General features: G+C 40.0%; 1 protein-coding gene across 12 annotated transcripts in view; it reads right to left on the reverse strand.

Moving 5' to 3' along the window:
- INVS (inversin) overlaps positions 1-25,103 on the reverse strand; it is a 321,952-nt gene that overhangs the window by 59,863 nt on the left and 236,986 nt on the right. For all 12 annotated transcript variants that reach the window (XM_050761486.1, XM_050761485.1, XM_050761483.1 and 9 more), the window contains 2 exons: positions 15,109-15,215; positions 6,631-6,843 (listed from right to left, as the gene is read on the reverse strand). In XM_050761486.1, coding sequence (XP_050617443.1) covers positions 6,631-6,843; positions 15,109-15,215 — 320 coding nt within the window. The remainder of the gene's footprint in view (positions 1-6,630; positions 6,844-15,108; positions 15,216-25,103) is intronic.

Consider the following 25,103-nt stretch of genomic DNA (forward strand, 5'->3'; position numbering starts at 1 on the left):
CCAGTTGTACTGATTTAACCCAGCTTTGCCTAAATGCTGCCATTCTAATTAGTTGTCCTGGTGTAGGCTAGGGACCAATCGATATTTGTAACTTTCTCAAGGATTTAGGAGAATATTGGTGTGCTCTGTTCTGTTAGTTTTGAGGCTAACAGGAAGAGTGTTATTGAATTACATTATAGAATTGATAATGGTGGCTTGGCACCACTCTCTTAACAACGAATGGGATCAACAGTGGCATAACTGAATGAGCCAGATGGTTATTCAATCAGATGGTTGCTAGCATCTGGGGACAGCCTCTAGCATGGGCTTGGCTGGTAGGAGGATTCCCTTGAACCAAGTAATGGTAGGTAGCTTGGCCTTGAGACTTAGATCCATGTGCCATCTCTCTTCCTTACTAGCTGTGTGACTTCAGGCAGGCTAACATTTTTGTGCCCATCTCTGCATTTATAAAATGAGATTAAGGACAGCTGTCATGTCTACTTTTTAATATTTATCTATATTTGTAATATCTAAAATCCACATTATTCAATCGGGCTTCCATTTCTTATGGGTATGTTTTTGGTTCCTAGAGACAAATTAACATCAACTATTTGGCTAAGCTTCCTTATATCTTCTAAACAAGAAACAGGGTATTTACCTGTAGTTGTTCTTCCCAATATTCTCTTTTTTTTTTTGAGATGGAGTCTCGCTCTGTTGCCCAGGCTGGAGTGCAGTGGCGTGATCTTGGCTCATTGCAAGCTACGCCTCCCAGGTTCACTGCCATTCTCCTACCTCAGCCTCCCGAGTAGCTGGGACTACAGGTGCCTGCCACCATACCTGGCTAATTTTTTGTATTTTTAGTAGAGACAGGGTTTCACTGTGTTAGCCAGGATGGTCTCGATCTTCTGACCTCTTGATCCGCCCACCGCAGCCTCCAAAAGTGCTGGGATTACAGGCGTGAGCCACTGTACCCAGCCCTTCCCAATATTTGCTAAATCTGGCAGGGATAAGACTTGTAAACAGTGTGAGTCTAAAAAGTTTACAGAATCATGGTTTCATGTTCAAGTACAGACAGCGGTCAGCCCCTTTGCTCTAGTCTTTCTTTTTAAAATCAGAACACAGACTGTTATAATCTGTCAAATGATAATTTTCTCATGACCAATATTCAGGGAGTTGGAAAACCAAATGAATATATAAGTGCCAAAGAGTGTTGTGAGGAGAAGTGGTATATAATGTGTTTGCTGCCTTGAGCAAGACAAACAAGTTAAAGTTGTACACTTATAGAGAGTCACAGTATAAGAACTGAAAGAGACCTAAGAGAGGATTTGGTCCAACCCTTCCATTTGACAGATGGGGAAACTAAGGTCTACAGTGATCAATGGCTTATGTAAGGTTTTAGACCCTTTGTAGGGGAATTTACTGAACATTTATTTATTGAATGCTTACTACATACCAAACATTCTAAGGTACTAGAGATGTTGAGGTACATAACACACAGTCCCCGTTCTCAAGAAACTGACAATTGAGTTGGGGAATCAGACCCATACGCTCCTGCCAATAGTGAGTTCTAGATGTGATGAGCGCTAAAGGAGAGGTAACTACACAGAGCTATGGGAGGATGTGGGAGGCACTCACTAATTAAACAGGGGGAGAAAAATGCTACATATGAAGAATGAGAGAGGAGTAAACTGAGAGGTTACTTCAGGCAGAGGGAGAAGCACGCATGAGCAGAGACTCAGAAGAGATCTCAGAGACCAGCTCCTCACATAATTTTTTTTTTTTTTTTTTTTTTTGAGACAGGGTCTCTGTCTGTCTTCCAGGCTGGAGTGCAATAGTGTGATGTAGCTCATTGCAGCCTTAACCTCCCTAGCTCAAGTGATCTTCCCACCTCCCTAGTAGCTGGGACTACAGGTATAAGCCACCACACTGGCTAGTTTTTGAATTTTTTGGTAGAGACGGGGTCTCACTATGTCTTGAACTCCTGGGCTGGTCTCAAACTCCTGGGCTGAAGCGATCCTCTTGCCTTGGCCTCCCAAAGTGCTGTGATTATAGGCATCTTTACATAATTTTAAAAATGCCTTATACACTATCATGGAGAGATGATAATTCCACTTCTGTTGGATCATTTCCAGTGAGAGGAAAATATTACCTCATGAGACAAAAAAGATTTAGCTCTCACCTTTTCAGTTGGTGTTGCATGGTGTCTAGGAGTTTGTCAGATTTTTATCTCTTCATTGTCACTGAATAACAGGCATAGAAATAGCTGATCTTTAACTCCCTCTTGAGGGAATAAGAAAATGTCGTGTGTCTTAGGACCTGTGACTTACAGAATGTTAGAGCTGGGAGGGACGTGAGAGATCATTTAGTCCAGTGGTTTTTGTCTTTTTGTGTGTGACTCATGGACCCCATTTGGAGAATGTGATAAAGAAAGTCTATAGATGCTCTCCCGCAAAACGCATGTGTGCTTCTGACACAAAATGCTGTGTACAGTTTCAGGTATTCATGGATCCCTGAAGCCCATCTTGAATTAAGAAACCTTCTTTCCATTTTACTGACGAAAATCTGAGGCTCAGAGAAGTGCAATGGCATGAAAGAGAACAATGGAAGTAATTCCCCATGGGCCAGATGACTTTGTGAGCAGATGAGTCAGACACATGGGCCAACCATTAACAATCTGGTGATGTTCAGGGAAGCACTGACTAATTACGAAGTGAAAAGGAGACGAGCAGTAGCAATGGAAGTGTTATGAGCAGTTGTTTAAAAATCTGAAAGTTGGTTTATGAAAAGGGGATTTAGATTTTTCTCTTTGGCTTCCAGGGGTAGATTCAAGTCCAAAGGGTAGAAAAGAACTTTTGCTAGACAGAGCCCTCCACTAATGGAATATGTTATCTTGAGAGATACAGGACTTCTTGCACTTGACTTTTTGGGGGACACAGAACCACCTCTCGTAGAAGGGACTTAAGCATCACAAGAGTTTGAACTGGGTGACCAAAACTGGACATGATGATGTAACTCTTAGAAACATAATCACATATACTAGCTAGGAAGAAGCTCAGGTCTCCCAGACAGAATGGTAAGTGAAGTGAAGAAAGTTCAGGTTGGGAGGGTGGTGGTAGTGGAGAGAAATGAGACTTAGAAATGTAAGTGGAAGTGAAAGAAATGTTGAAGGATCTTACAGAGCACCATGGCTGGTATTTAAGAATGAGCGGACTGGGCGCGGTGGCTCATGCCTGTAATCCCAGCGCTTTGGGAGGCCGAGGTGGGTGGATTGAGGTCAGGAGTTTGAGACCAGCCTAGCCAACATGGTGAAACCCCATCTCTACTAAAAATACAAAAATTAGCTGGTTGTGGTGGTGCACACCTGTAATCACAGCTACTTGAGAGGCTGAGGCAGGAGAATGGCTTGAACCCAGAAGGTGGAGGTTGCAGTGAGCCGAGATCAAGCCACTACACTCCAGCCTGGGCGACAGAGTGAGACTCCGTCTCAAAAAAAAAAGAAAAAAAGAATGAGGGCTTGTATAGAGTGGTGGTGGCACAGAAGAATGAAAGCAAAGGCTGTCAAAGGGGGAATGCACACAATCAATGGTAGCAGCACTAGCAAGCACCTAAAAAGGCCAGAACAGAGACAGACTGTGGTGATGAGCTGTTTCCATCTGCATGTCTGTGTGTTGCAGAGTCTGAAGTTATAGTGAAAACAGGACATGCAAATGGAACGTACAATGATCTAAAGTGTTGGCAAGTGACAAAAGCATAGCAGAAATGCCCACTAGGCAACTGAAGATATGAGATTAGAGTTCCAGGAGGTCAGGGTGTGAGACAGATTAGGGGGCTATCTATAGACATGAATTAATTTAAAATTTAAGAGTAGATACATTTTCAATGGAAAAAAGTATAGCATGAGTAGAAGTCTAAGAAGTTCGCCTTCAAGGCTGACTGCAGTGTGGAGATGGAATAATTTAAAAGATGTGAGAAAGGAGAGTCAGAGAGTTACAGGAGATCTGAGATTCGAGTGAAATAAGAACCTGGCAAAAAGCAAGCTTCAGGGAAGAAGGGTGATCAACAGAAATATGGTTTTATTTTAGTGAACACTCAACTGTGTGCTTTGGCAGGTAAATTATAGTAATGTTCATTTTGGCAACAACATAGGCAGTGCAGTGTGAATTATAAAGTGCTTTTAAATCGATTATAGATATACGTTAAATAGCATTTTCTAACATTACCTGCCTTAGTAAATATCACTACAACTTTTTTCTGTCCCAGTTTCTCTTTCAGTAAATTAGAAATTACTTTACTTAAGTTTAATAAGTGCCTTTCACATCCTCATTTTAAGGAAGATGATTTCTGCCATCCTAACATAATAAACTAGGAAAGGTACACCAAGGTGACATGCTGTCCCTGGGCCAGCTTAGTCAATGAGGCAGCAGCAGCAAGGACTGAGTTTAGCATCCCGATGTTTGTTTCTTCAAGCAAGAATTAAAAGCAAAATTAAACACTGACTCAGATTTTAAGAAATAACTTTTGAGAAACAGAACAAATAAAATCAGTTTCTCCACCATTTAAGTATATCTCTTGGAGATCTATAGCCTCCCTTTAGGGGACATACAAAGTCAGTTGTGTAGCCTTTGTTGAGTCCCATCTTATATTCAAGCAGATATGACTGCAAATTTTGAAAATAGATTCTCACACATTAAACTGGAGCTTATGGAAACATCAGTAGAATGAAACACAACATTCCATCCCTTTACAGAGATCATTTACTTGCAACTCAGGATAATCGGTCATGTGTATTATCTACTTATGGTTGCCACTCACAAGCAGAGAACTTTTATAAGAAGGCTGGAAAGAGAGGTATATAGAGGCTTTTAGGTTGATACTGGATTCTTTGGCAAAAGTGAAAGGAAGAGGGCATCATTAAGAGAAGAGAGCAACATAGTATTTCCTGGGATACCATCTACTTCAGTAGCTTCAGAGTCACAGAAAATGGTGTGTTTCTATAAATCTTATTTACTGAAGGCTGACATGATGATTAACATTCCAGTACATAGTGGTATTTAACTTCTCATTAAAATGACTTATCATGCCTCTTATTATTACTTTTAATGATTATTTAGTACACTTATGCTTCCCCCTTGAGGGTAGGATGTAGAAGGATTTAAGAGTTAGAAGGACTGAAGATTTAGATTTAGAAACATTCAAGATACAGCCAGGAAGTTATCTTTCAAGAATCTGCCCAGACTGGGCACAGTGGCTCATGCCTATAGTCCCAGCACTTTGGGAGGTCAAGATGGGCAGATCACTTGAGGTCAGGAGTTCAACACCAGCTTGGCCAACATGGCAAAACCTCATCTCTACTAAAAGTACAAAAATTAGCTGGGTGTGGCAGTGCACGCCTGTAATCTCAGCTACTTGGGAGGCTGAGTTATAAGAATCACTTGAACCTGGGAGGTGGAGGCTGCTGTGAGTGGAGATCATGCCACTGTACTCCAGCCTGAGTGACAGTGAGAGACTGTCTCAAAAAAAACAATCTGCTTGCCCACATCTTTATCATCAGAGTTTATGGTGTCTGTATTTGCTAATGTGGTACACTGCTGCTATTTAAAATACTTCTACCCAACATATCTATCAAAGAAAAGGCAAACCAAAGTATAATATAAAATAAATCTTTTTTTTTTTTTTTTTTTTTTGAGATGTAATCTCACTCTATTGCCCAGGCTGGAGTGCAGTGGTGCCATCTGGGCTCACTGCAACCTTCGCCTCCCAGGTTCAGACAATTCTCCTGCCTCAGCCTCCCGAGTATCTGGGATTACAGGTGCTAACCACCACGTCCAGCTAATTTTTGTATTTTTAGTAGAGACAGAATTTCACCATTTTGGCCAGTCTGGTCTTGAACTCCTGACCTCAAGTGATCTGCCTGCCTTGGCCTCCCAAAGTGCTGCGATTACGGGTGTGAGCCACTGCACCCAGCTTTAAAATCAATCATTTATGTGAAATAATCAGAATGTGTAATAGGCACAGTCATTTTGTATCATTGCCCCCCAAAAAAAAAAAATGCGAAGTCCTTGAGGCAGGGGGGATTTTGCTTTTTTAGTTGCCATTTTCTCCCTAGGCACTAGCCAAGCGTTTTGTCTGCACAGTAAGCATTCAATCAATATTTCTTGAGTAAATTATTTAGTACAGATGTTTTAGGAAATGGGTGAAGGACAGTAAGCTATTTATACAAGTTGGTTGCTTTAATCAAATTAAAACCAGACTTAGATTGATCTAGTGAAAGTAGGCTAGATACTGGCATGTTTCTTTTGGAAAGAAAGAGAGGAAGGGCAAGAAGGGCAGTTATTTCTTTACAGCTTATTCTAGGAAGCAATCCCATCCCCAACTCCCTGCCATGAGTGGGAGTGCTTTGTCCCTGGGCTGAAACATTGGGACTAATCTAGAGGAATCACCACCCAGCAAAGGTTAGGCCTTTGTCCTTCACTGCAGCCTCGGTCCCAGAAGACGGAGTGCTGAGAAGAGGGAAGGTGACTGGTTGCAGGGACCAACAGTAATTCACATTCTCATCTGCTTCCCTCTCCTGGACACCCCAGCACCCCCCACACCCCCACTTCCACCCTGATTCTGGGTGGCGAGAGTGCAATCTGCATAGCTCACACTTACTTGGCAGCAGCATCTTTTCTCAACTGTTCATGCTTCATGAGGAGATTTTTCCTGTCTCGGAAGGCTTTTCTGACCTTGTACCCTTTGTAGACAGCTTGGATTTTGAAGGCGGCGATGTCTTGAATGGCTGCGATGGACAGGGCACCGTGCTCCAACATGAACTGGATCACTTCATGGCGCTCACCAAGCAAAGCATAATCAAGGGGTGTGTATCTGAAGTGGGAGGAAGATTTCTTTTTTTTTTTTTTAATTTTAGAATGTAATTCAAGGCACAATTAAACTGAAAATATTATCATGCAGCAGAAGGAAACTTCATTCTAAGATGTGGAATATTCCCCAGGCAAAGCCACCTTCTCTATAACATGGCTGTTCTTTTTTTCTCCAAGGGGCACAAAACAAGGTTGACTACTGTGGGTCAGGTGCTTTGTGCTGCTAACCATGGCAGTTCCTGAGTTTTATTCCCTGGCAAACAAATAGGGGCCTATTGGAAACACATGATCACTTCCCTTCTTTCCCATGTGCCAAATAATTCCCTGCCCCTATCTAAAAAGGTAGTGAAAATATTAATTGTGAGATTTGTGAATTTGAGTCCATGATTACTGACAGTTAATGCTTATGAAGTAAAAAAACAGAGCTCCAAATGGAGAAATTCGGTATATGATAAGAATGGCCCTTTACATTTCTGCAGAAAAGATGGATTACTAAATAAATAGTGATGGAACAACCAGGTAGCCATCTGGGGAAAAAAAAGAGATTCTTATACCACATTTTATACCAAAATAAATTCTGGACAGAGCAAATACCTAAATATTTTAAAAAGGAACCATGAAAGTACCAGAAGAAACCAGGAAGATTAAAAACAAAATGATGCTGGAAGTCGTTTCTAAAAAAAAGATACAAAAGGCCTGGGTGCAGTGGCTCATGCCTGTAATCTCAGCACTTTGGGAGGCTGACACGGGTGATCACTTGAGGTTAGGAGTTCGAGACAGCCTAGCCAACATGGTGAAACCCCGTTTCTACTAAAATTAGCCAGGCATGGTGGCACATACCTGTAGTCCCAGCTACTCAGAAGGCTAAGGCAGGAGAGTTGCTTGAACCCAGGAGGTAGAGGCAGTAGTGAGCAGAGATCACGCCACTGCACTCTAACTTGGGCAACAGAGTGAGATGCTGCCACCAAAAAAAAAAATAAAAAATTTCAGAAACCATAGAGAAGACTGACAAATCTAACCACATAAAAATAACAAAATTTTACAGGGTAAAAAAACCACCAAAGACAAAGATAACAGTTCCCAGAAGAATAAATACTAATAGCTCTTAACATATAAAAAATACGTTCAACCTCACTCACTTAAGAGAAATATGAATTAGACTAACATGAGAAAGTACCTTTCAATGATGATCAGATTTGCAAAAATCAGAAAACTTAGTAACACACTGCACTGGCAAGGATAGAGAGAGTCAGGCTCTCTCATATACTACTTTAACTTTTAGGGAGGATAATTTGGCAATATTTATCAAAATTATTCACATATATATGCCATTTGACATAGCCATTTCACTCTTAGGAATTTATCTTACAGATCTGCTCTCATGTGAAATGCTTTATGTACAAAGCTGCTCATGGAAGTACAGTTAGTCATAGCAAAAGAATAGAAACAACCTCAATGTCTATCAACAGAGGACTGCTTAAACAATGCACAGGCCATCCATAGAATGAAGACATCTGTATATGTAGTCATTACTGCTGTATATGAATAAATAAAGAACAATCTCCAGGATGTATTGTTAAATGAAGACAAAGAAAAAAGCAAGAAACAGGAGTTATTATGGCATGTTCCATTTGTATATTAAAAAAAAAATCCCTGTATGTTTATCTATAAAAATGTATTTCCAGAAGTTTTCCAAGAAACTGCTAACAGTGATGCCTCTGGGGTAGGAAAACTAGCTGTCTCAGAGGCAGGGGTAGGAGGAACATTGAGTCTTCAGTGAACGTCCTTTTAAATTTCCTACAGTGTATATACATCACTGTTTTGACTATAAGGGATGAATATTATTGTCATATTGTTGTATATTTAAATCTCAAATGGCAGCTTTCTAGATGTGTTATTTTTGGCACATTTTTTTTCTTTTTTTTTTTTTTGAGACAGGGTCTCACTCTGTTGCCCAAGCTGGAGTGCAGTGGTGTGAACACAGCTTACTGCAGCCTCAACCCCTTCTGGGCTCAAGTAGTCCTCCTGCCTCACCCCCCCAAGTAACTGGGACTACGGGCATGTACCACCAAATCTGGCTAATTTTTGTTTTTTTGTTTTTTTGAGATGGAGTTTTGCTCTTGTTGCCCAGGCTGGAGTGCCATGGCGCAATCTCAGCTCACTGCAACCTCTGCTTCCCAGGTTCAAGCAATTCTCCTGTCTCAGCCTCCCGAGTAGCTGGGATTACAGGTGCATGCCACCACACCCGGCTAATTTTTTTGTATTTTTAGTAGAGACAGGGTTTCATCATATTGGTCAGGCTGGTCTCTAACTCCTGACCTCAGGTGATCCACCCACCTCGGCCTCCCAAAGTGCTGGGATTACAGACGTGAGCCACTGCACCCGGCCAATTTTTGTATTTTTTGTAGAGATGGGATTTCGCCATGTTCTCCAGGCTGGTCTTGAACTCCTGAGCTCAAGCAATTCTTCTGCCTTGGCCTACCAAAGTGTTGGAATTACAGGCGTGAGCCACTGCATCGAGCCCATTCTTTAAAAAAAAAAATTCTTTTTAAATTTTGGAAACATAAAAAATTGGGTAAATACACAGAGGAAAATAGCTATCATCCATATTCCCACCTTGAGAATTAACCACTGTTCATATCTGGGAGATATGATTTCCTTTTTTAGAGAAAAATTACTTTGTCAAAATGATAGAGATTTTATGAACTCAAACACTGCAAAAAAAGAAAATTGAAGTAAAAAAATTCCCCTAATTCTACCATCCAACAATGGTAATGATGACTATCACTTTTTAAACAACTTACTTTACATTTCTAAGCCTCAGTTTTCCTCATCTGATAAACAATGTAATATGCTGCAGACCTGGCATAAGGAGAAAATGGAAAAATAAGTATAAAGAGGATAGCAATGTTCCTGGCCCAAAGGAAGCAGTTAATAAATGTCAGCTCTGATTGTTGTTATTACAGGACATTCACTGCTGTATGGTTTGCAATACCATAGCAGCTTATCAAAAATATTATCTCCATAGGACCCAAACCAGTATCTATGACCATCCCATGACCATCACTGATGCTGATTCCTCTCAGGATGACTTTGACCAGCCCAATGCCATCAAAGGTCTTGGGAGAAAACATCAGATGATTTATGAGGCAGAAAAAAGGATGATTATATGGATGCATGACTAGACATAGAAAATCATCCGATTACAGAAAAAAAATGATTTCTCTTCAAAACTTACATAACAGTCACAGTTAAGACATAAAAGGAAGAGGTTTTTCATTTTAGGAGTATTTTGATCACTTTAGTAAGGAAATTGAGTTTGGGAGGAAACCCCAAACACTGAAATTAAGGAACTTCCATTTTAGGACAGCTTCATTTGCCACTTACTGTTCAGGGACCAGAAGGCTGTAAGTAAAGAGGCATCTATATAAACTTTAAAACATTATTTATAAGTGGATAGCATTTTTTAAATTCAGGAGAATTAAAAAAATTCTTGCTACAAGTTATAAAATGCCTTTCTTGATTGTGCTTTCTCTAATGGAAAAAATTACCATAGAGTCATTAAACCATGCAGTAATAGAGCTAAACTGAATTTTAAAGGTCATTTAGTTCAATACCTTCATTTTATAAATGGATGAACAGATTCAGAGAGGTTAAGCAACTTACCAAAGGTTATGTAAATTGTTTCTATAGAATGCAGACTAGAACTAAGATAACAAGTCTCCCAGTTCAGTAATCTTTCCACAACACGTATATCAATTATTTAGTATGTTTCCTATCGAATAAAACTGTTTCTTAAATCAGTGTGCAAACAACATATGTATTTGGTAAGTTTGATCATTTTTTCTATAATTATTAATAGGTAGTATCCTCCACATAATATATAAGCAGGATTAACAAAATTTAGTTTATAAAATGTAGGGCCCAAATTATTTCTTTACCTACAAATATTATGAAAGAAAATAACATGTAGCTTAATATATCCTAAAGAATGCTAATCTGGGAGTCAGGGGACCTGTGTGACCCTGGGCATTCTCTTCACTTCTCTGGTCTTTTGTTTCCTTATCTGTAAAAGGGGAAAGGAAGAAAAGAACTAGACTTCTTAGGCTGCTTCTGGATTGAAAATTATATCTTAAATATTTTTACTGTAAAAAATTGTATTTTTATTATGAAAAATTTTAAGCATAAAAAATGTAGAGAGAATAACACAATAAACCTTTACACACTCAATACCTAAATTTAACAATTTTTTGCTACATTTGCTTCATCTAGCCCCTTCCTTTTTATTTTTGCTAGAGTATTTTTTTTTTTCTTGAGACAGAGTCTCATTCTGTCACCCAGGCTGGAGTGTAGTGGCTCAGTCTTGGTTCACTGCAAGCTCTGCCTCCCAGGTTCACGCCATTCTCCTGCCTCAGCCTCCCAAGTAGCTGGGACTACAGGCACCCACCACCATGCCTGGCTAATTTTTTGTATTTTTAGTAGAGACGGGGTGTCCGTGTCAGCCAGGATGGTCTCGATCTCCCGACCTTGTGATCTGCCCGTCTTGGCCTCCCAAAGTGCTGGGATTATAGGCATGAGCCACCATGCCTGGCCTTTGCTCGAGTATTTTACAGCTAATCTTGGAACTTCCATCATTTTGTCAGAGGTGTTGGAACCAGAGGACTCTACCTTGAGTGAGGGCTAGGAAAATGAGGCTGGGGCTTGCTGGGTTGCATTCCCAGAAAGGTATTCCTAGATGTTTACAGTTAAGGGAACAGACTGATAATGTTTACTAAACAGACCCAGACTTGAGAGAGTCCTAATATCCTGATATCTGGAAAACAAAGGCATTCCTAATTTTGCTTTAAAGATAATAATATTGATTCTTGCAAAATGTAGTAATTAAGAAAATGAATTCTTTATCACAAACCCTTGTAGCATAGCACATCTCCCCATAATCTTTTTTTTTATCCTGTATATAAACAAACATTATACCTAGAGTGGACTCGTTCCTCCTCTTACTTTCGGGAATGCCCTACTCTGTCTATGGAGTAGCTGTACTTTCACCACTTTACTTTCTTAATAAACTTGCTTTTGCTTTGTACTGCGGACTTGCCCTGAATTGTTTCTTGCGAGAGATCCAAGAACCCTCTCTTTGGGTTGGGATTGGGACCACTTTCCTGTAACATCTTCATCTCTATGTGTTTAAGTATTCATCAGTAAATAATGCGGGCATAGGCACAATGTCATTATTATGCTAACAAAATTAACAGGAATTCCTTAGTAAAATCTAAGGACCACTTCATAATCAAATTTACCCAATTTTCTCAAAAAATGCATTTTTGTAATTGGTTTATTCAAATCAGTATTCTCAATATTTTATTCAGAGACACAATCCAAATATCTAGCATCATTTTAAGATTGAAGTCTATACCTAGCATTTAAAACAAGTGTGATCATAAAACACATTGTGATTATTACTACTGAGTCTTTCTTTATCCCAAATTCAATTTAGAAAAATTCAAGTGCTGTGAATATTCCCATCAGTGTTGGGGTGAGTGTGTCAGATAGTTATTGACTGAAAGTCAGCAGAAGCTGGCAAAAATTATGTCTATACGGTGTTCATCAACTGACTAGTGTCAATGTATGAGAAGTAAAAATTAGCCCTACACTGATGGTAACCAACCAAGAAACAATGTGGATATAGACAACAGACAAGATACAATTGGACCTGCCATGTGGCAGGGAATGGTCTGATGGGATGAGTAGAATGCCTAAACTGGAATGTCAATAAATGTAAAAGGCAGTGCCAAGTTCTGACATTTGTACATCAAGGTACATTGCTGATGAAACATTAACAGAGATTGGGTTATTGCCACTGTCTCTTTTTATCTATGGTTTGGCAAGTACAGTTTTGAGGATTTTTCCTTTGGTCTTTTGGTCTGTAATTAACATATGCTTATTCTGGGAGACAGTAAACACCTTAATTCACGCAGTTACTTAGGTCTCATATTCAAGGTTTAGCATATAAACGGAAATTGAATTAAAAAAATTTCATTGTTTCCTTAAAAATATAGCAGTCAGGTGGTAAATGCTATTACACAGAATAAATTTTTATAGAAACAAAACAAGTCATCACTAAGTCTGAGGATTCTTAAACTTTCTTTTTTTAGAGTTTCAAAGGGAGACATCTTCAGCTGTCCCTCTAATGAGAGAAGTTTCTGAAAGAAGTGGTAAAGGGGTTGGTTCTAGCAAACAGGAACATGTTTCCTCTGAGACGGACCTAGAGAAGTCCCTTCTCAACAAAGTTTCCCACCAACTAATAGAAAGAAAGAATGGGTGGTGGCTAAGAAGATGAGAATGGTATTATAGCAAGAGCCATTTTAGTTAGAGCATCCATGAAACATGGAAACTAACACAAAGACCTAGGTCAGAGGGATTGTCAGAGGCGTGTGAACTCCATCTTAAAGAGGATCTGGTAAAATGAGGCTGAAACCTGTTGCGCTGCATTCCCAGAAGGTTAAGGCATTCTAAGTCACAGGATGAGATAGGAGGTCAGCACAAAATACAGGTCATAAAGACATTGCTGATGAAACAGGTTGCAGTAAAGGAGCCGGCCAAAACTCACCAAAACCAAGATGGTGACCAGAGTGACCTCTGGTCGTCCTCACTGCTACACTCCCACCAGCGCCCTGACATTTTACAAATGCCATGGCAAAGTCGGGAAGTTACCCTATAAGGTCTGAAAAGGGGAGGCATGAATAATCCATTCCTTGTTTAGCATATCATCAAAAAATAACCATAAAAAAACAGGCAACCAGCAGTCCCCGGGGCTGCTCTGTCTCTGGAGTAGCCATTCTTTTATTCCTTTACTTTCTTAATAAACTTGCTTTCACTTTGCACTGCAGACTTGCCCTGAATTCTTTCTTGTGCGAGACCAAGAACTCTCTAGTGGGGTCTGGATCGGGACCCCTTTCCTGTAACAGGACCTCAGGTATGGAAGGGTGATCACAAACTCAGTTGTTACCTACAAATTATGAGAATCTTCCTAGATCTAAGACCACCAAGAATCGCTCTTCCTTAGACTTCACATTCTGTTTGCTCCTTTTTTTTTTTTTTTTTTTTTTTTTTTTTTTGAGACTGAGTCTCACTCTGTTGCCAAGGCTGGAGTGCAGTGGCATGATCTCTGCTCACTGCAACCTCCACCTCCTGGGTTCAAGCAATTCTCCTGCTTCAGCCTCCCGAGTAGCTGGGATTACAGGCATGTACCACCATGCCCGGCTAATTTTTTTGTATTTTTAGTAGAGACGGGGTTTCACCATGTTGACCAGGCTGGTCTCAAACTCCTGACCTCAGGTGATCTGCTCACCTCGGCCTCCCAAAGTGTTGGGATTATAGGCGTGAGCCACCGCGCCTGGCCTGTTTGGTCCTTTTTATTGGGCCTGGATTCTTGGGCAATAACCCTAACATAAGTCTCCACACCTTATATTATTCATGCAATCTGCATTTAGATTAAACCCTGAACTTTCATCTTAACTTCTCCTTATGTTTTCATGCTACATGGTGGCATCTCTTTGTCCACTGACTGATAATATCCTCTTCATCAAGAGAAACCTCTGGAATACGTAACACATTCTGCTGGCCTAAATGAACTCCTGGGCCCAGTCAATCAGGATTTCACTGACCTTATGTTAGCCAGAAGTCAGAAGCAGGACTAAAATTTTCTCATCTGCAAAATGGGTGCTTGCCCTAGGCAATAGATAAAATTCTGAAAAGCTATAAAATCTCATGATTCTAAATCAATGTCACATGGAAGTTTTGCTCTTCTATTCTGGCTCAGTATTTCTTAGTGTAATGTTTTCTTATGAGTACAGCTATTATTTCTGAACAACATCTAACCTTGAGATTTAAAAAATCTGGTAGAAAGGATGTATGATAAACAAAGAGCACTTTTTAAAAAAAAGTCAGCAACTTGGCTGGGCGAGGTGGCTCACGCCTATAATCCCAGCACTTTAGGAGGCCGAGGTGGGTGGATCACGAGGTGAGGAGTTCGAGACCAGCCTGGCTAACATGGTGAAACCCCATCTCTACTAAAAATACAAAAAAATTGGCTGGGTGTGATGGTGCATGCCTGTAATCCCAGCTACTCAGGAGGCTGAAGCAGGAGAATTGCTTGAACCCAGGAGGCGGAAGTTGCAGTCAGCCAAGATTGCACCACTGTACCCCAGCCTGAGTGACGGGGCGAGACTCCATCTCAAAAAAAAAAAAAAAGAAGTCAACAACAACTTACCTCTCTTCATTGTTTTCCATCTGATTAGGGAACGCGGCAAAGTCTAGCAGTAATTTAATGGCATCAAGGTATCCATTGTTGCAGGACCAATGCAAAGCTGTTCTTCCCTATAAGCATAAACAAAAATCAAGTACACCTGGAGTATTTTTGGACATGTGGTTATTTATGCTAACTCAAAATTAATATAAGCAATCATTTTTCCAAATTGCTTATTTACAAAAAGGGAAAATATTAAATATACAGTGGAGAAAGCAAATGACATTTGATCCAAGCGCTTGTAATTAATGCTATTTTTTTTTTTTTTTTTTTGAGATGTAGTTTTGCTCTTGTCTCTCAGGCTGGAGTGCAATGGTGAGATCTCAGCTCACTGCAACCTCCACCTCCCAGGTCCAAGTGATTCTCCTGCTTCAGCCTCTCGAGTAGCTGGGATTACAGGTGCCTGCCACCACGCCCAGCAAATTTTTATATTTTTAGTAGAGACGGGGTTTTGTCATGTTGACCAGGCTGGTCTCAAACTCCTGACCTCAGGTGATCTGCCCACCTCAGCCTCCCAAAGTGCTGGGATTACAGGCATGAGCCAACGCGCCTGGCCAATTAGCACTATGTTAAGGGGCATCATGTATCTCCAGAGGTAATACCCTGAGAAGGATTCATATTACTTATGTAATATTCCAACCAAAAATGTGAAACCTGAATCTAATTATGAGGGAACGTAAGACTAACACAAATTGAGTCAAATTCTGTAAAATACTTGGCTTATATTCTTTAAAAATTTCAATGTCATGAAAGATAAGAGATGAAGCATTGGTAGACATAAAGAGGGGATACTTCATAGTGTTAAAGGAATCAAAAAGGAAGATATCACAATGCTAAATTTGTATGCATCTAATAACAAAGCTTCCAAATATACAAGGGAAAAATTGACAAAATTAAAAAGGAAGATAGTCAAATCCACAGTCATAGTGGGATTTTAACCTATCTTTTAAAACAGCTGATAGAACAGAAAAAAGAGCAGTAAAGATATATAAGACCTAAACAACAGGCCTAAAAAAAGAGCCCTGATATATATATATATTTTTATATATATATATATAAATATATATATTTTTATATATATATATAAATATATATATATAAAAAAAACACTGCATCTAACAAGGACAGAGTTGGTGCTCTTTTCACATGTACACAGAACATTTACCAAAATCGATCATATGCTGAGCCATAAAGTTCCAAAAAAATAATGCACTCCATCACAAAGATGTCCATATCCTAGTGCCTGGTACCTGTGAATATGTTATGTTACATGAGAAGGAAGAATTAAGGTTGCAGATGGAATTAAGATTGCTAATCAGCTGATCTTGAGATAGGAAGATTATCCTGGATTATCTGGGTGGGCCTGATGTAATCACAAGGGTCCTTATAAGGGAAAGAGGGAGTCAGGAGGGTGAGTGTAAGAGTTATACAGATAAGTGATACAGAGAAAGGCTCAACCAGCCAATGGGGCTTTGAAGATGGAGGAATGGGGTCATCAGCCAACGAATGTGGGCAGCCTTGAGAAACTGAAAAAGTAAAAAAATGGATTCTCTCCTAGATCCACCAAAAGAAAAGCAGCCCTGGTGACATCTTGATTTTTAACCCAGTAAGACCCATTTTGAATTTCTGACATCTAGAATGGTAAGATAATAAATCTGTGTTGTTCTAAGCCACTAAACCTGTGGTAATTTGTTATAGCAGCAATAAAAAAAAACTAATAAAATCAATTAAAAAAATGAGAAAACACTTAACTGACTAAAAATTAAACAGTACACTTCTAAATAATCCATGTGTCAGAGAATAAACCAAAATAGAAATTAGAAGTTAGAAAATAGAAAAGACAGGAGCAAGACTAATGAAATAGTAAACAAACTCAAAATACAGGCCAGGTGCGGTGGCTCATGCCTGTAATCCTAGCACTTTGGGAGGCTGAGGCAGGTAGATTGCTCGAGCTCAGGAGTTCAAGACCAGTCGTGGGCAACATGGTGAAACCCTTTCTTACTAAAAATACAAAAAATTTAGCCAGGCAGGGTGGGCGTGGTGGCTCACACCTGTAATCCCAGCACTTTGGGAGGCCGAGGCGGGCGGATCACGAGGTCAGGAAATCAAGACCAACCTAACACAGTGAAACCCCATCTCTACTAAAAATACAAAATAATTAGCCAGGTGTGGTGGCGGGCGCCTGTAGTCCCAGCTAGTGGGGGGGCTGAGGCAGGAGAATGGTGTGAACCTGGGAGGCGGAGCTTGCAGTGAGCCGAGATCACGCCACTGCACTCCAGCCTGCGAGACAAAATGAGACTGCGTCTCAAAAAAAAAAGAAAAAAAAAAAAATTTAGCCAGTCGTGGTGGTGTGCACCTGTATAGTCCCAGCTACTCAGAGGGCTGAGGTGGGAGGATCACCCGAGCCTGGGAAGGTTGAGGCTACAATGAGCCATGATCATGCCACTGCACTCCAGCCTGTGTGGCAGAGTGAGATACTGTCTTGAGAAACAAACAAACAAACAACAACAACGACAACAACAAAAAACCCCAAATCTCAAAATATATAAAATCCACAAAGAAGTAAGTCCTTTGAAGAGATGAATATCAAGTTTTTTTGTTTTTTTGTTTGTTTGTTTTTTTTAGTGCTCCAGGTAAGGAATGAAGAAAATTAAAAAAAAAAAAAAAAGAGAAAGCACACATTACCAATATATGAAATAAACAAGAGGAACTCACTACAGATCCTACAGACATAAAAAAGATAAGGGAATATGTGTGTGACAAAATTTATGCAAATATATTTGACATTTTGAATAAAATGAATAAATTCCTCAAAAAGTGCAACTTACCAAAGCTGAAAGAAAAATAATTAGAAAATTTGAATAATTAATGGAATTGAATTGGTTATTTAAAACTTTTACACAAAGAAAACGCCAACACCAGATAACTTCAAGAGGAAGTTCTTCCAAACATTTAAGGAAGAAGTAATACCAATTTTATTCTCCAAGAGAATAAAAATAAGGGACTATTTTCTAACTTTTTTTTTTTTGACAAGGTTAGCCTTACCTTGCTACCAAAACCTTGCGACTATAATACAAGAAAGGAAAATTATAGGCCAATCTCTCTCATAAACATAGATGCAAAAATCTTAAAATATTAGCAGGTAAAATCCATCAGTATATAAAAGTGCATAATATATGCAGGGCTTACTCCAGAAATGCAAGGGTTGTTTAACATCTAAAAAAAAAAAAAAAAATCAATCAATGTAATTTGCCCTATTAACAGAAAAAAGGAAAAAAAATCCTGTTGATAAATGCATAAATAGTATTTGACAAAAACCCAACTATGATTTTAAAAAACTCTTGGCAAGTGGGAATATAAGGAAACCCATAGCAACGTCTTACTCAATGGTAAAATGTTGAAAGCTTGCCATCTGACAAACCAGAATGAATCAAGGATGCCAATTATCACCAATTCTATTCAATATTGTATTGAAGGTTCTAATTCAATATGGCACATCAAAGAAATGAAAGGCATAAAGATTGGAAATGAAAAAATAAAAATGTTATTATTCACAGATAGCATGCATGATTGCTTATGTAGGCAATCCAAAGCAATACACATAGCAGCTAATAGAACTGGAAAGATACTTAATATGCTACTTATGTAAAAAACTGGCAACTTGGTAAAGCATTAAAAGTACTACAAATTATAAAAGATGCATTCCTAGTATCACAAGGACATGGACCATATTTTACATACTTTTCTTTATGTTACTTTTACATACAGTAACAATCTTGATAAATATTTGTTCAATGAGTTGATAGGGACTTGAGTTAATAGGTATGGCTAATTTTCTGACTTGGAAAACATAATTAACATGCAAATGTTTTTAAAGAGTTAAAATAATTTAATTAGCAAAAAAAGTTAATACTGGCTAAACTGAGAGAAGTTAAGACTACACAGCTGGGGAATGTATAGATTAACCGGAATCTTTTAGAAATCAGTTTGGCAGTATATATATGATTTGGCAGCCTAATCATATTAATACATGATTGGTTGGTTTGATTTTATAATCTCACTTAGGGGGAATTATTCTAAGGAAATTATCCTAAAGGAAAAAAGTTAAATGCACAAAGATAATTACTGAAACTTTACCTATAATAATGAAAAAGTGACCAGCAATAGGAAGTTACTTATTTAACCTAATATTTGGGTTAAGAGCATACTTTGGATACTAAATCTCCCCGCAAGCTCCCCCAACTGTTGTTACCTTAGGCTATCTACTTAAACTACATGAGCTTCAATTTCCTTATCTGTAAAATGAGAATAATAGTAACTACTTTATAAGATTATTGTAAGGATTGAATAAACTATTAAGCATAAAGTTCTTAGAACTCTGGAATTTTAAGCATTCATGATTATTAAAAAGATTATATATCACATGAGAAAATGGTGACAATTTTAAGTAAACAAAATGTGGTTTGAAAATCATGTAATAGGCTGGGTGCAGTGGCTCACGCCTGTAATCCCAGCACTTTGGGAGGCTGAGGTGGGTGGATCACGAGGTCAGGAGTTTGAGACCAGACTGACCAACATGGTGAAATCCCATGTCTACTAAAAACAATACAAAAATTAGCCAGGTGTGGTGGCACATGTCTGTAATCTCAGTGACTCAGTAGGCTGAGGCAGAAGAATTGCTTGAACCCGGGAGGTGGAGGTTGCAGTAAGCTGAGATTGTGCCACTGCACTCCAGCCTGGGTGACAGAGTGAGACTCTTGTCTCAAAAAAAAAAAAAAAAAAAAGGAAAGAAAATCATGTAATAGGCCAGATGTGGTAGCTCATACCTCTAATCCTAGCACTTTGGGAGGCTCAGGTAGGCAGCTCACAAGGTCAGGAGTTTGAGACCAGCCTGGCCAACATGGTGAAACTCCATCTCTACTAAAAATACAAAAATTAGCCAGGCGTGGTGGCGTGCGCCTGTAATCCCAGCTACTTAGGAGGCTGAGGCAGGAGAATCACTTGAACCCAGGAGGCAGAAGTTGTAGTGAGCTGAGATTGTGCCACTGCACTCCAGCCTGGGCAATGAAGCGAGACTCCATCTCAACAAAAAAAAAAAGAAGAAAAGAAAATCATGTAATAGGGTCAGGTGTGGTGGCTCATGCCTGTAATCCCAGCACTTTGGGAGGCCGAGGTGGGCAGATTACCTGAAGTTAGGAGTTCGAGACCAGCCCAGCCAACACGGCAAAACCCAATCTCTACTAAAAATACAACAATTAGCCAGGCATGGTGGTGGATGCCTGTAATCTCAGCTACCTGGGAGGCTGAGGCAAGAGAATCGCTTACACCCAGGAGGTGGAGGTTGCAGTGAGCTGAGATCGCGCCACTGCACTCCAGCCTGAGAGACAGAGGGAGAGTCTGTCTCCAAAAAAAAAAAAAAAAAAAAAAAAAAAAAGGCCCTGGTTCCAAAATGGCCGAATAGGAACAGCTCCAGCCTACAGCTCCCAGCCTCAGCAACACAGAAGACGGGTGATTTCTGCATTTCCAACTGAGGTAACGGGTTCATCTCACTGGGGCTTGTTGGACAGTGGGTACAGGCCACAGAGTGTGAGCCTAAGCAGGGTGGGGCATCATCTCACCCGGGAAGCACAAGGGGTCGGGGAATTCCCCTTCCTAGCCAAGGGAAGCCGTAACAGACGGTACCTGGAAAATTGGGACACTTCCACCCTAATACTGTGCTTTTCCCATGGTCTTAGCAAATGGCTGACCAGGAGATTATATCCTGCACCTGGCTTGGAGGGTCCCACACCCAGGGAGCCTTGCTCATTGCTAGCACAGCAGTCTGAGATTGAACTGCAGGCAACAGCGAGGCTGGGGGAGGGGCGTCCACCATTGCTGAGGCTTGAGTAGGTAAACACAGCAGCCAGGAAGCTTGAACTAGGTGGAGCCCACCGCAGCTCAAGGAGGCCTGCCTGCCTCTGTATACTCCACCTCTGGGGGCAGGGCATAGCTGAACAAAAGGCAGCAGAAACTTCTGCAGACTTAAACATCCCTGTCTGACAGCTTTGAAGAGAGTAGTGGTTCTCCCAGCACGGAGTTTGAGATCTGAGAACGGACAGAGTGCCTCCTCAAGTGGGTCCCTGATCCCCGATAGCCTACCTGGGAAACACCTCCCAGTGGGAACTGACTGACACCTCATACAGCTGGGTGCCCCTCTGAGACGAAGCTTCCAGAGGAAGGATCACGGAGCAACATTTGCTGTTCTGCAATATTTGCTGTTCTGCAGCCTCCACTGGTGATACCCAGGCAAACAGGGTCTGGAGTGGACCTCCAGCAAACTCCAACAGCTCTGCAGCTGAGGGTCCTGACTGTTAGAAGGAAAATTAACAAACAGAAAGGACATCCACACCAAAACCCCATCTGTATGTCACCATCATCAAAGACCAAGGGTACATAAAACCACAAAGATAGGGAGAAACCAGAGCAGAAAAGCTGAAAATTCTAAAAATCAGAGCACCTCTTCTCCTCCAAAGGAATGCAGCTCCTCACTAGCAATGGAACAAAGCTGGATGGAGATTGACTTTGACGAGCTGACAGAAGTAGGCTTCAGACGATCGGTAATAACAAACCTCTCTGAGCTAAAGGAGGATGTTTGAACCCATTGCAAAGAAGCTAAAAACTTTGAAAAAAGATTAGATGAATGGCTAGCTAGAATAAACAGCATAGAGAAGACCTTAAATGACCTGACGGAGCTGAAAACCATGGCATGAGAACTACGTGACACATTCACAAGCTTCAGTAGCTGATTCAATCAAGTGGAAGAAAGGGTATCAGTGATCGAAGATCAAATGAATGAAATGACGTGAGAAGAGAAGTTTAGAGAAAAAAGAGTAGAAAGAAACGAACAAAGCCTTCAAGAAATATGGGACTATGTGAAAAGACCAAATCTACATCTGATTGGTGTACCTAAAAGTGATGGGGAGAATGGAACCAAGTCGGAAAACACTCTTCAGGATATTATCCAGGAGAACTTCCCCAATCTAGCAAGGCAGGCCAACATTCAAATTCAGGAAATACAGAGAACGCCACAAAGATACTCCTCGAGAAGTACAACTCCAAGACACATAAGTCAGATTCACCAAAGTTGAAATGAAGAAAAAACTGTTAAGGGCAGCCAGAGAGAAAGGTCGGGTTACCCACAAAGGGAAGCCCATCAGACTAACAGCAGATCTCTCAGCAGAAACTCTACAAGCCAGAAGAGAGTGGGGGCCAATATTCAACATTCTGAGAGAAAATAATTTTCAACCCAGAATTTCATATCCAGCCCAACTAAGTTTCACAAGTGAAGGAGAAATAAAATCCTTTACAGACAAGCAAATGTTTAGAGATTTTGTCACCATCAGGCCTGCCCTACAAGAGATCCCAAAGGAAGCACTAAACATGGAAAGGAACAATCGGTACCAGCCATTGCAAAAACATGCCAAAATGTAAAGATCATCAATGCTAGGAAGAAACTGCATCAACTAATGAGCAAAATAACCAGCTAACATCATCATGACAGGATCAAGTTCACACATAACAATATTAACCTTAAATGTAAATGGGCTAAATGCTCCAATTAAAAGACACAGACTGGCAAACTGGATGAAGAGTCAAAACTCATCAGTGTGCTGTATTCAGGAGACCCATCTCACATGCAGAGACACACACAAGCTCAAAATAAAGGGATGGAGGAAGATCTGCCAAGCAAATGGAAAACAACAACGACAAAAAAGCAGGGGTTGCAAACCTAGCTTCTGATAAAACAGATTTTAAACAAATATAGATCAAAAGAGATAAGGCCATTACATAATGGTAAAGGGATCAATTCAACAAGAAGAGCTAACTATCCTAAATATATATGCACCCAATACAGGAGCACCCAGGTTCATGAAGCAAGTCCTTAGGGACCTACAAAGAGACTTAGACTCCCACACAATAATAATGGGAGACTTCAACACCCCACTGTCAATATTAGATCAACGAGACTGAAAGTTAACAAAGAAATCCAGGAATTGAACTCAGCTCTGCACCAAGCAGACCTAAAAGACATCTATAGAACTCTCCACCCCCTCAGCACTACATCACACTTATTCCAAAACTGACCACATAGTTGGAAGTAAAACACTCCTCAGCAAATCTAAAAGAACAGAAATTATGTCAAACTGTCTCTCAGACCACAGTGCAATCAAATTAGAACTCAGGATTAAGAAACTCACTCCAAACCGCTCAACTACACGGAAACTGAACAACCTGCTCCTGAATGACTACTGGGTACATAATGAAAAGAAGGCAGAAACAAAGATGTTCTTTGAAACCAATGAGAACAAAGACACAACATTTACTAGAGTCTCTGGCACACGTTTAAAGCAGTGTGTAGAGGGAATTTATAGCACTAAATGCCCACAAGAGAAAGCAGGAAAGATGTAAAATTGACACCCTAACATCACAATTAAAAGAACTGGAGAAGCAAGAGCAAACATGTTCAAAAGCTAGCAGAAGACAAGAAATAACTAAGATCAGAGCAGTACTGAAGGAGATAGAGACACAAAAAACCCTTCAAAAAATAAATGAATCCAGGAGCTGGTTTTTTGAAGAGATCAACAAAATTGACAGACCGCTAGCAAGACTAATACAGAAGAAAAGAGAGAAGAATCAAATAGATGCAATAAAAAATGATAAAGGGGATATTACCACCGATCCCACAGAAATACAAACTACCATCAGAGAATACTATAAACACCTCTACACAAATAAACTAGAAAATCTAGAAGAAATGGATAATTTCCTGGACACATACACTCTCCCAAGACTAAACCAGGAAGAAATTGAATCCCTGAATAGATCAGTAACAGGTTCTGAAATTGAGGCAATAATTAATAGCCTACCAACCAAAAAAAGTCCAGGACCTGATGGATTCACAGCTGAATTCTACCAGAGGTACAAAGAGGAGCTGGTACCATTCCTTCTGAAACTATTACAATCAACAGAAAAAGAGGGAATCCTCCCTAACTCATTTTATGAGGCCAGCATCATCCTGATACCAAAGCCTGGCAGAGACACAACAAAAACAGAGAATTTTAGACCAATATCCCTGATGAACATGGATGCAAAAATCCTCAATAAAATACTGGCAAACCGAATCCAGTAGCATATCAAAAAGCTTGTCCACCACGATCAAGTTGGCTTCATCCCTGGGATGCAAGGCTGGTTCAACATATGCAAATCAATAAACGTAATCCATCATATAAACAGAACCAATGAGAAAAATCACGTGATTATCTCAGTAGATGTACAAAAGGCCTTCAATAAAATTCAACACCCCTTCATGCTAAAACCTCTTAATAAACTAGGTATTGATGCAATGTATCTCAAAATAATAAGAGCTATTTATAACAATCCCACAGCCAATATCATACTGAATGGGCAAAAACTGGAAGCATTCCTTTTGAAAACTGGCACAAGACAGGGATGCCCTCTCTCACCACTCCTATTCAATATACTTCTGGCCAGGGCAATCAGGCAGGAGAAAGAAAGAAAGGGTATTCAATTAGGAAAAGAGGAAGTCAAATTGTCTGTGTTTGCAGATGACATGATTGTATATTTAGAAAACCCCATCATCTCAGCCCCAAATCTCCTTAAGCTGATAAACAACTTCAGTAAAGTCTCAGGATACAAAATCCATGGGCAAAAATCACAAGCATTCCTATACACCAATAACAGACAAACAGAGAGTCAAATCATGAATGAACTCCCATTCACAGTTGCTCCAAATAGAATAAAATACCTAGGAATCCAACTTACAAGGGACGTGAAGGACCTCTTCAAGAACTACAAACCACTGCTCAATGAACTAAAAGAGGACACAAACAACTGGAAGAACCGTCCATGCTCATGGATAGGAAGAATTAATATCGTGAAAATGGCCATACTGTCCAAGG

Source organism: Macaca thibetana, chromosome 15 (genome assembly GCF_024542745.1).
Source record: "Macaca thibetana thibetana isolate TM-01 chromosome 15, ASM2454274v1, whole genome shotgun sequence".
Lineage (NCBI taxonomy): Eukaryota > Metazoa > Chordata > Mammalia > Primates > Cercopithecidae > Macaca > Macaca thibetana.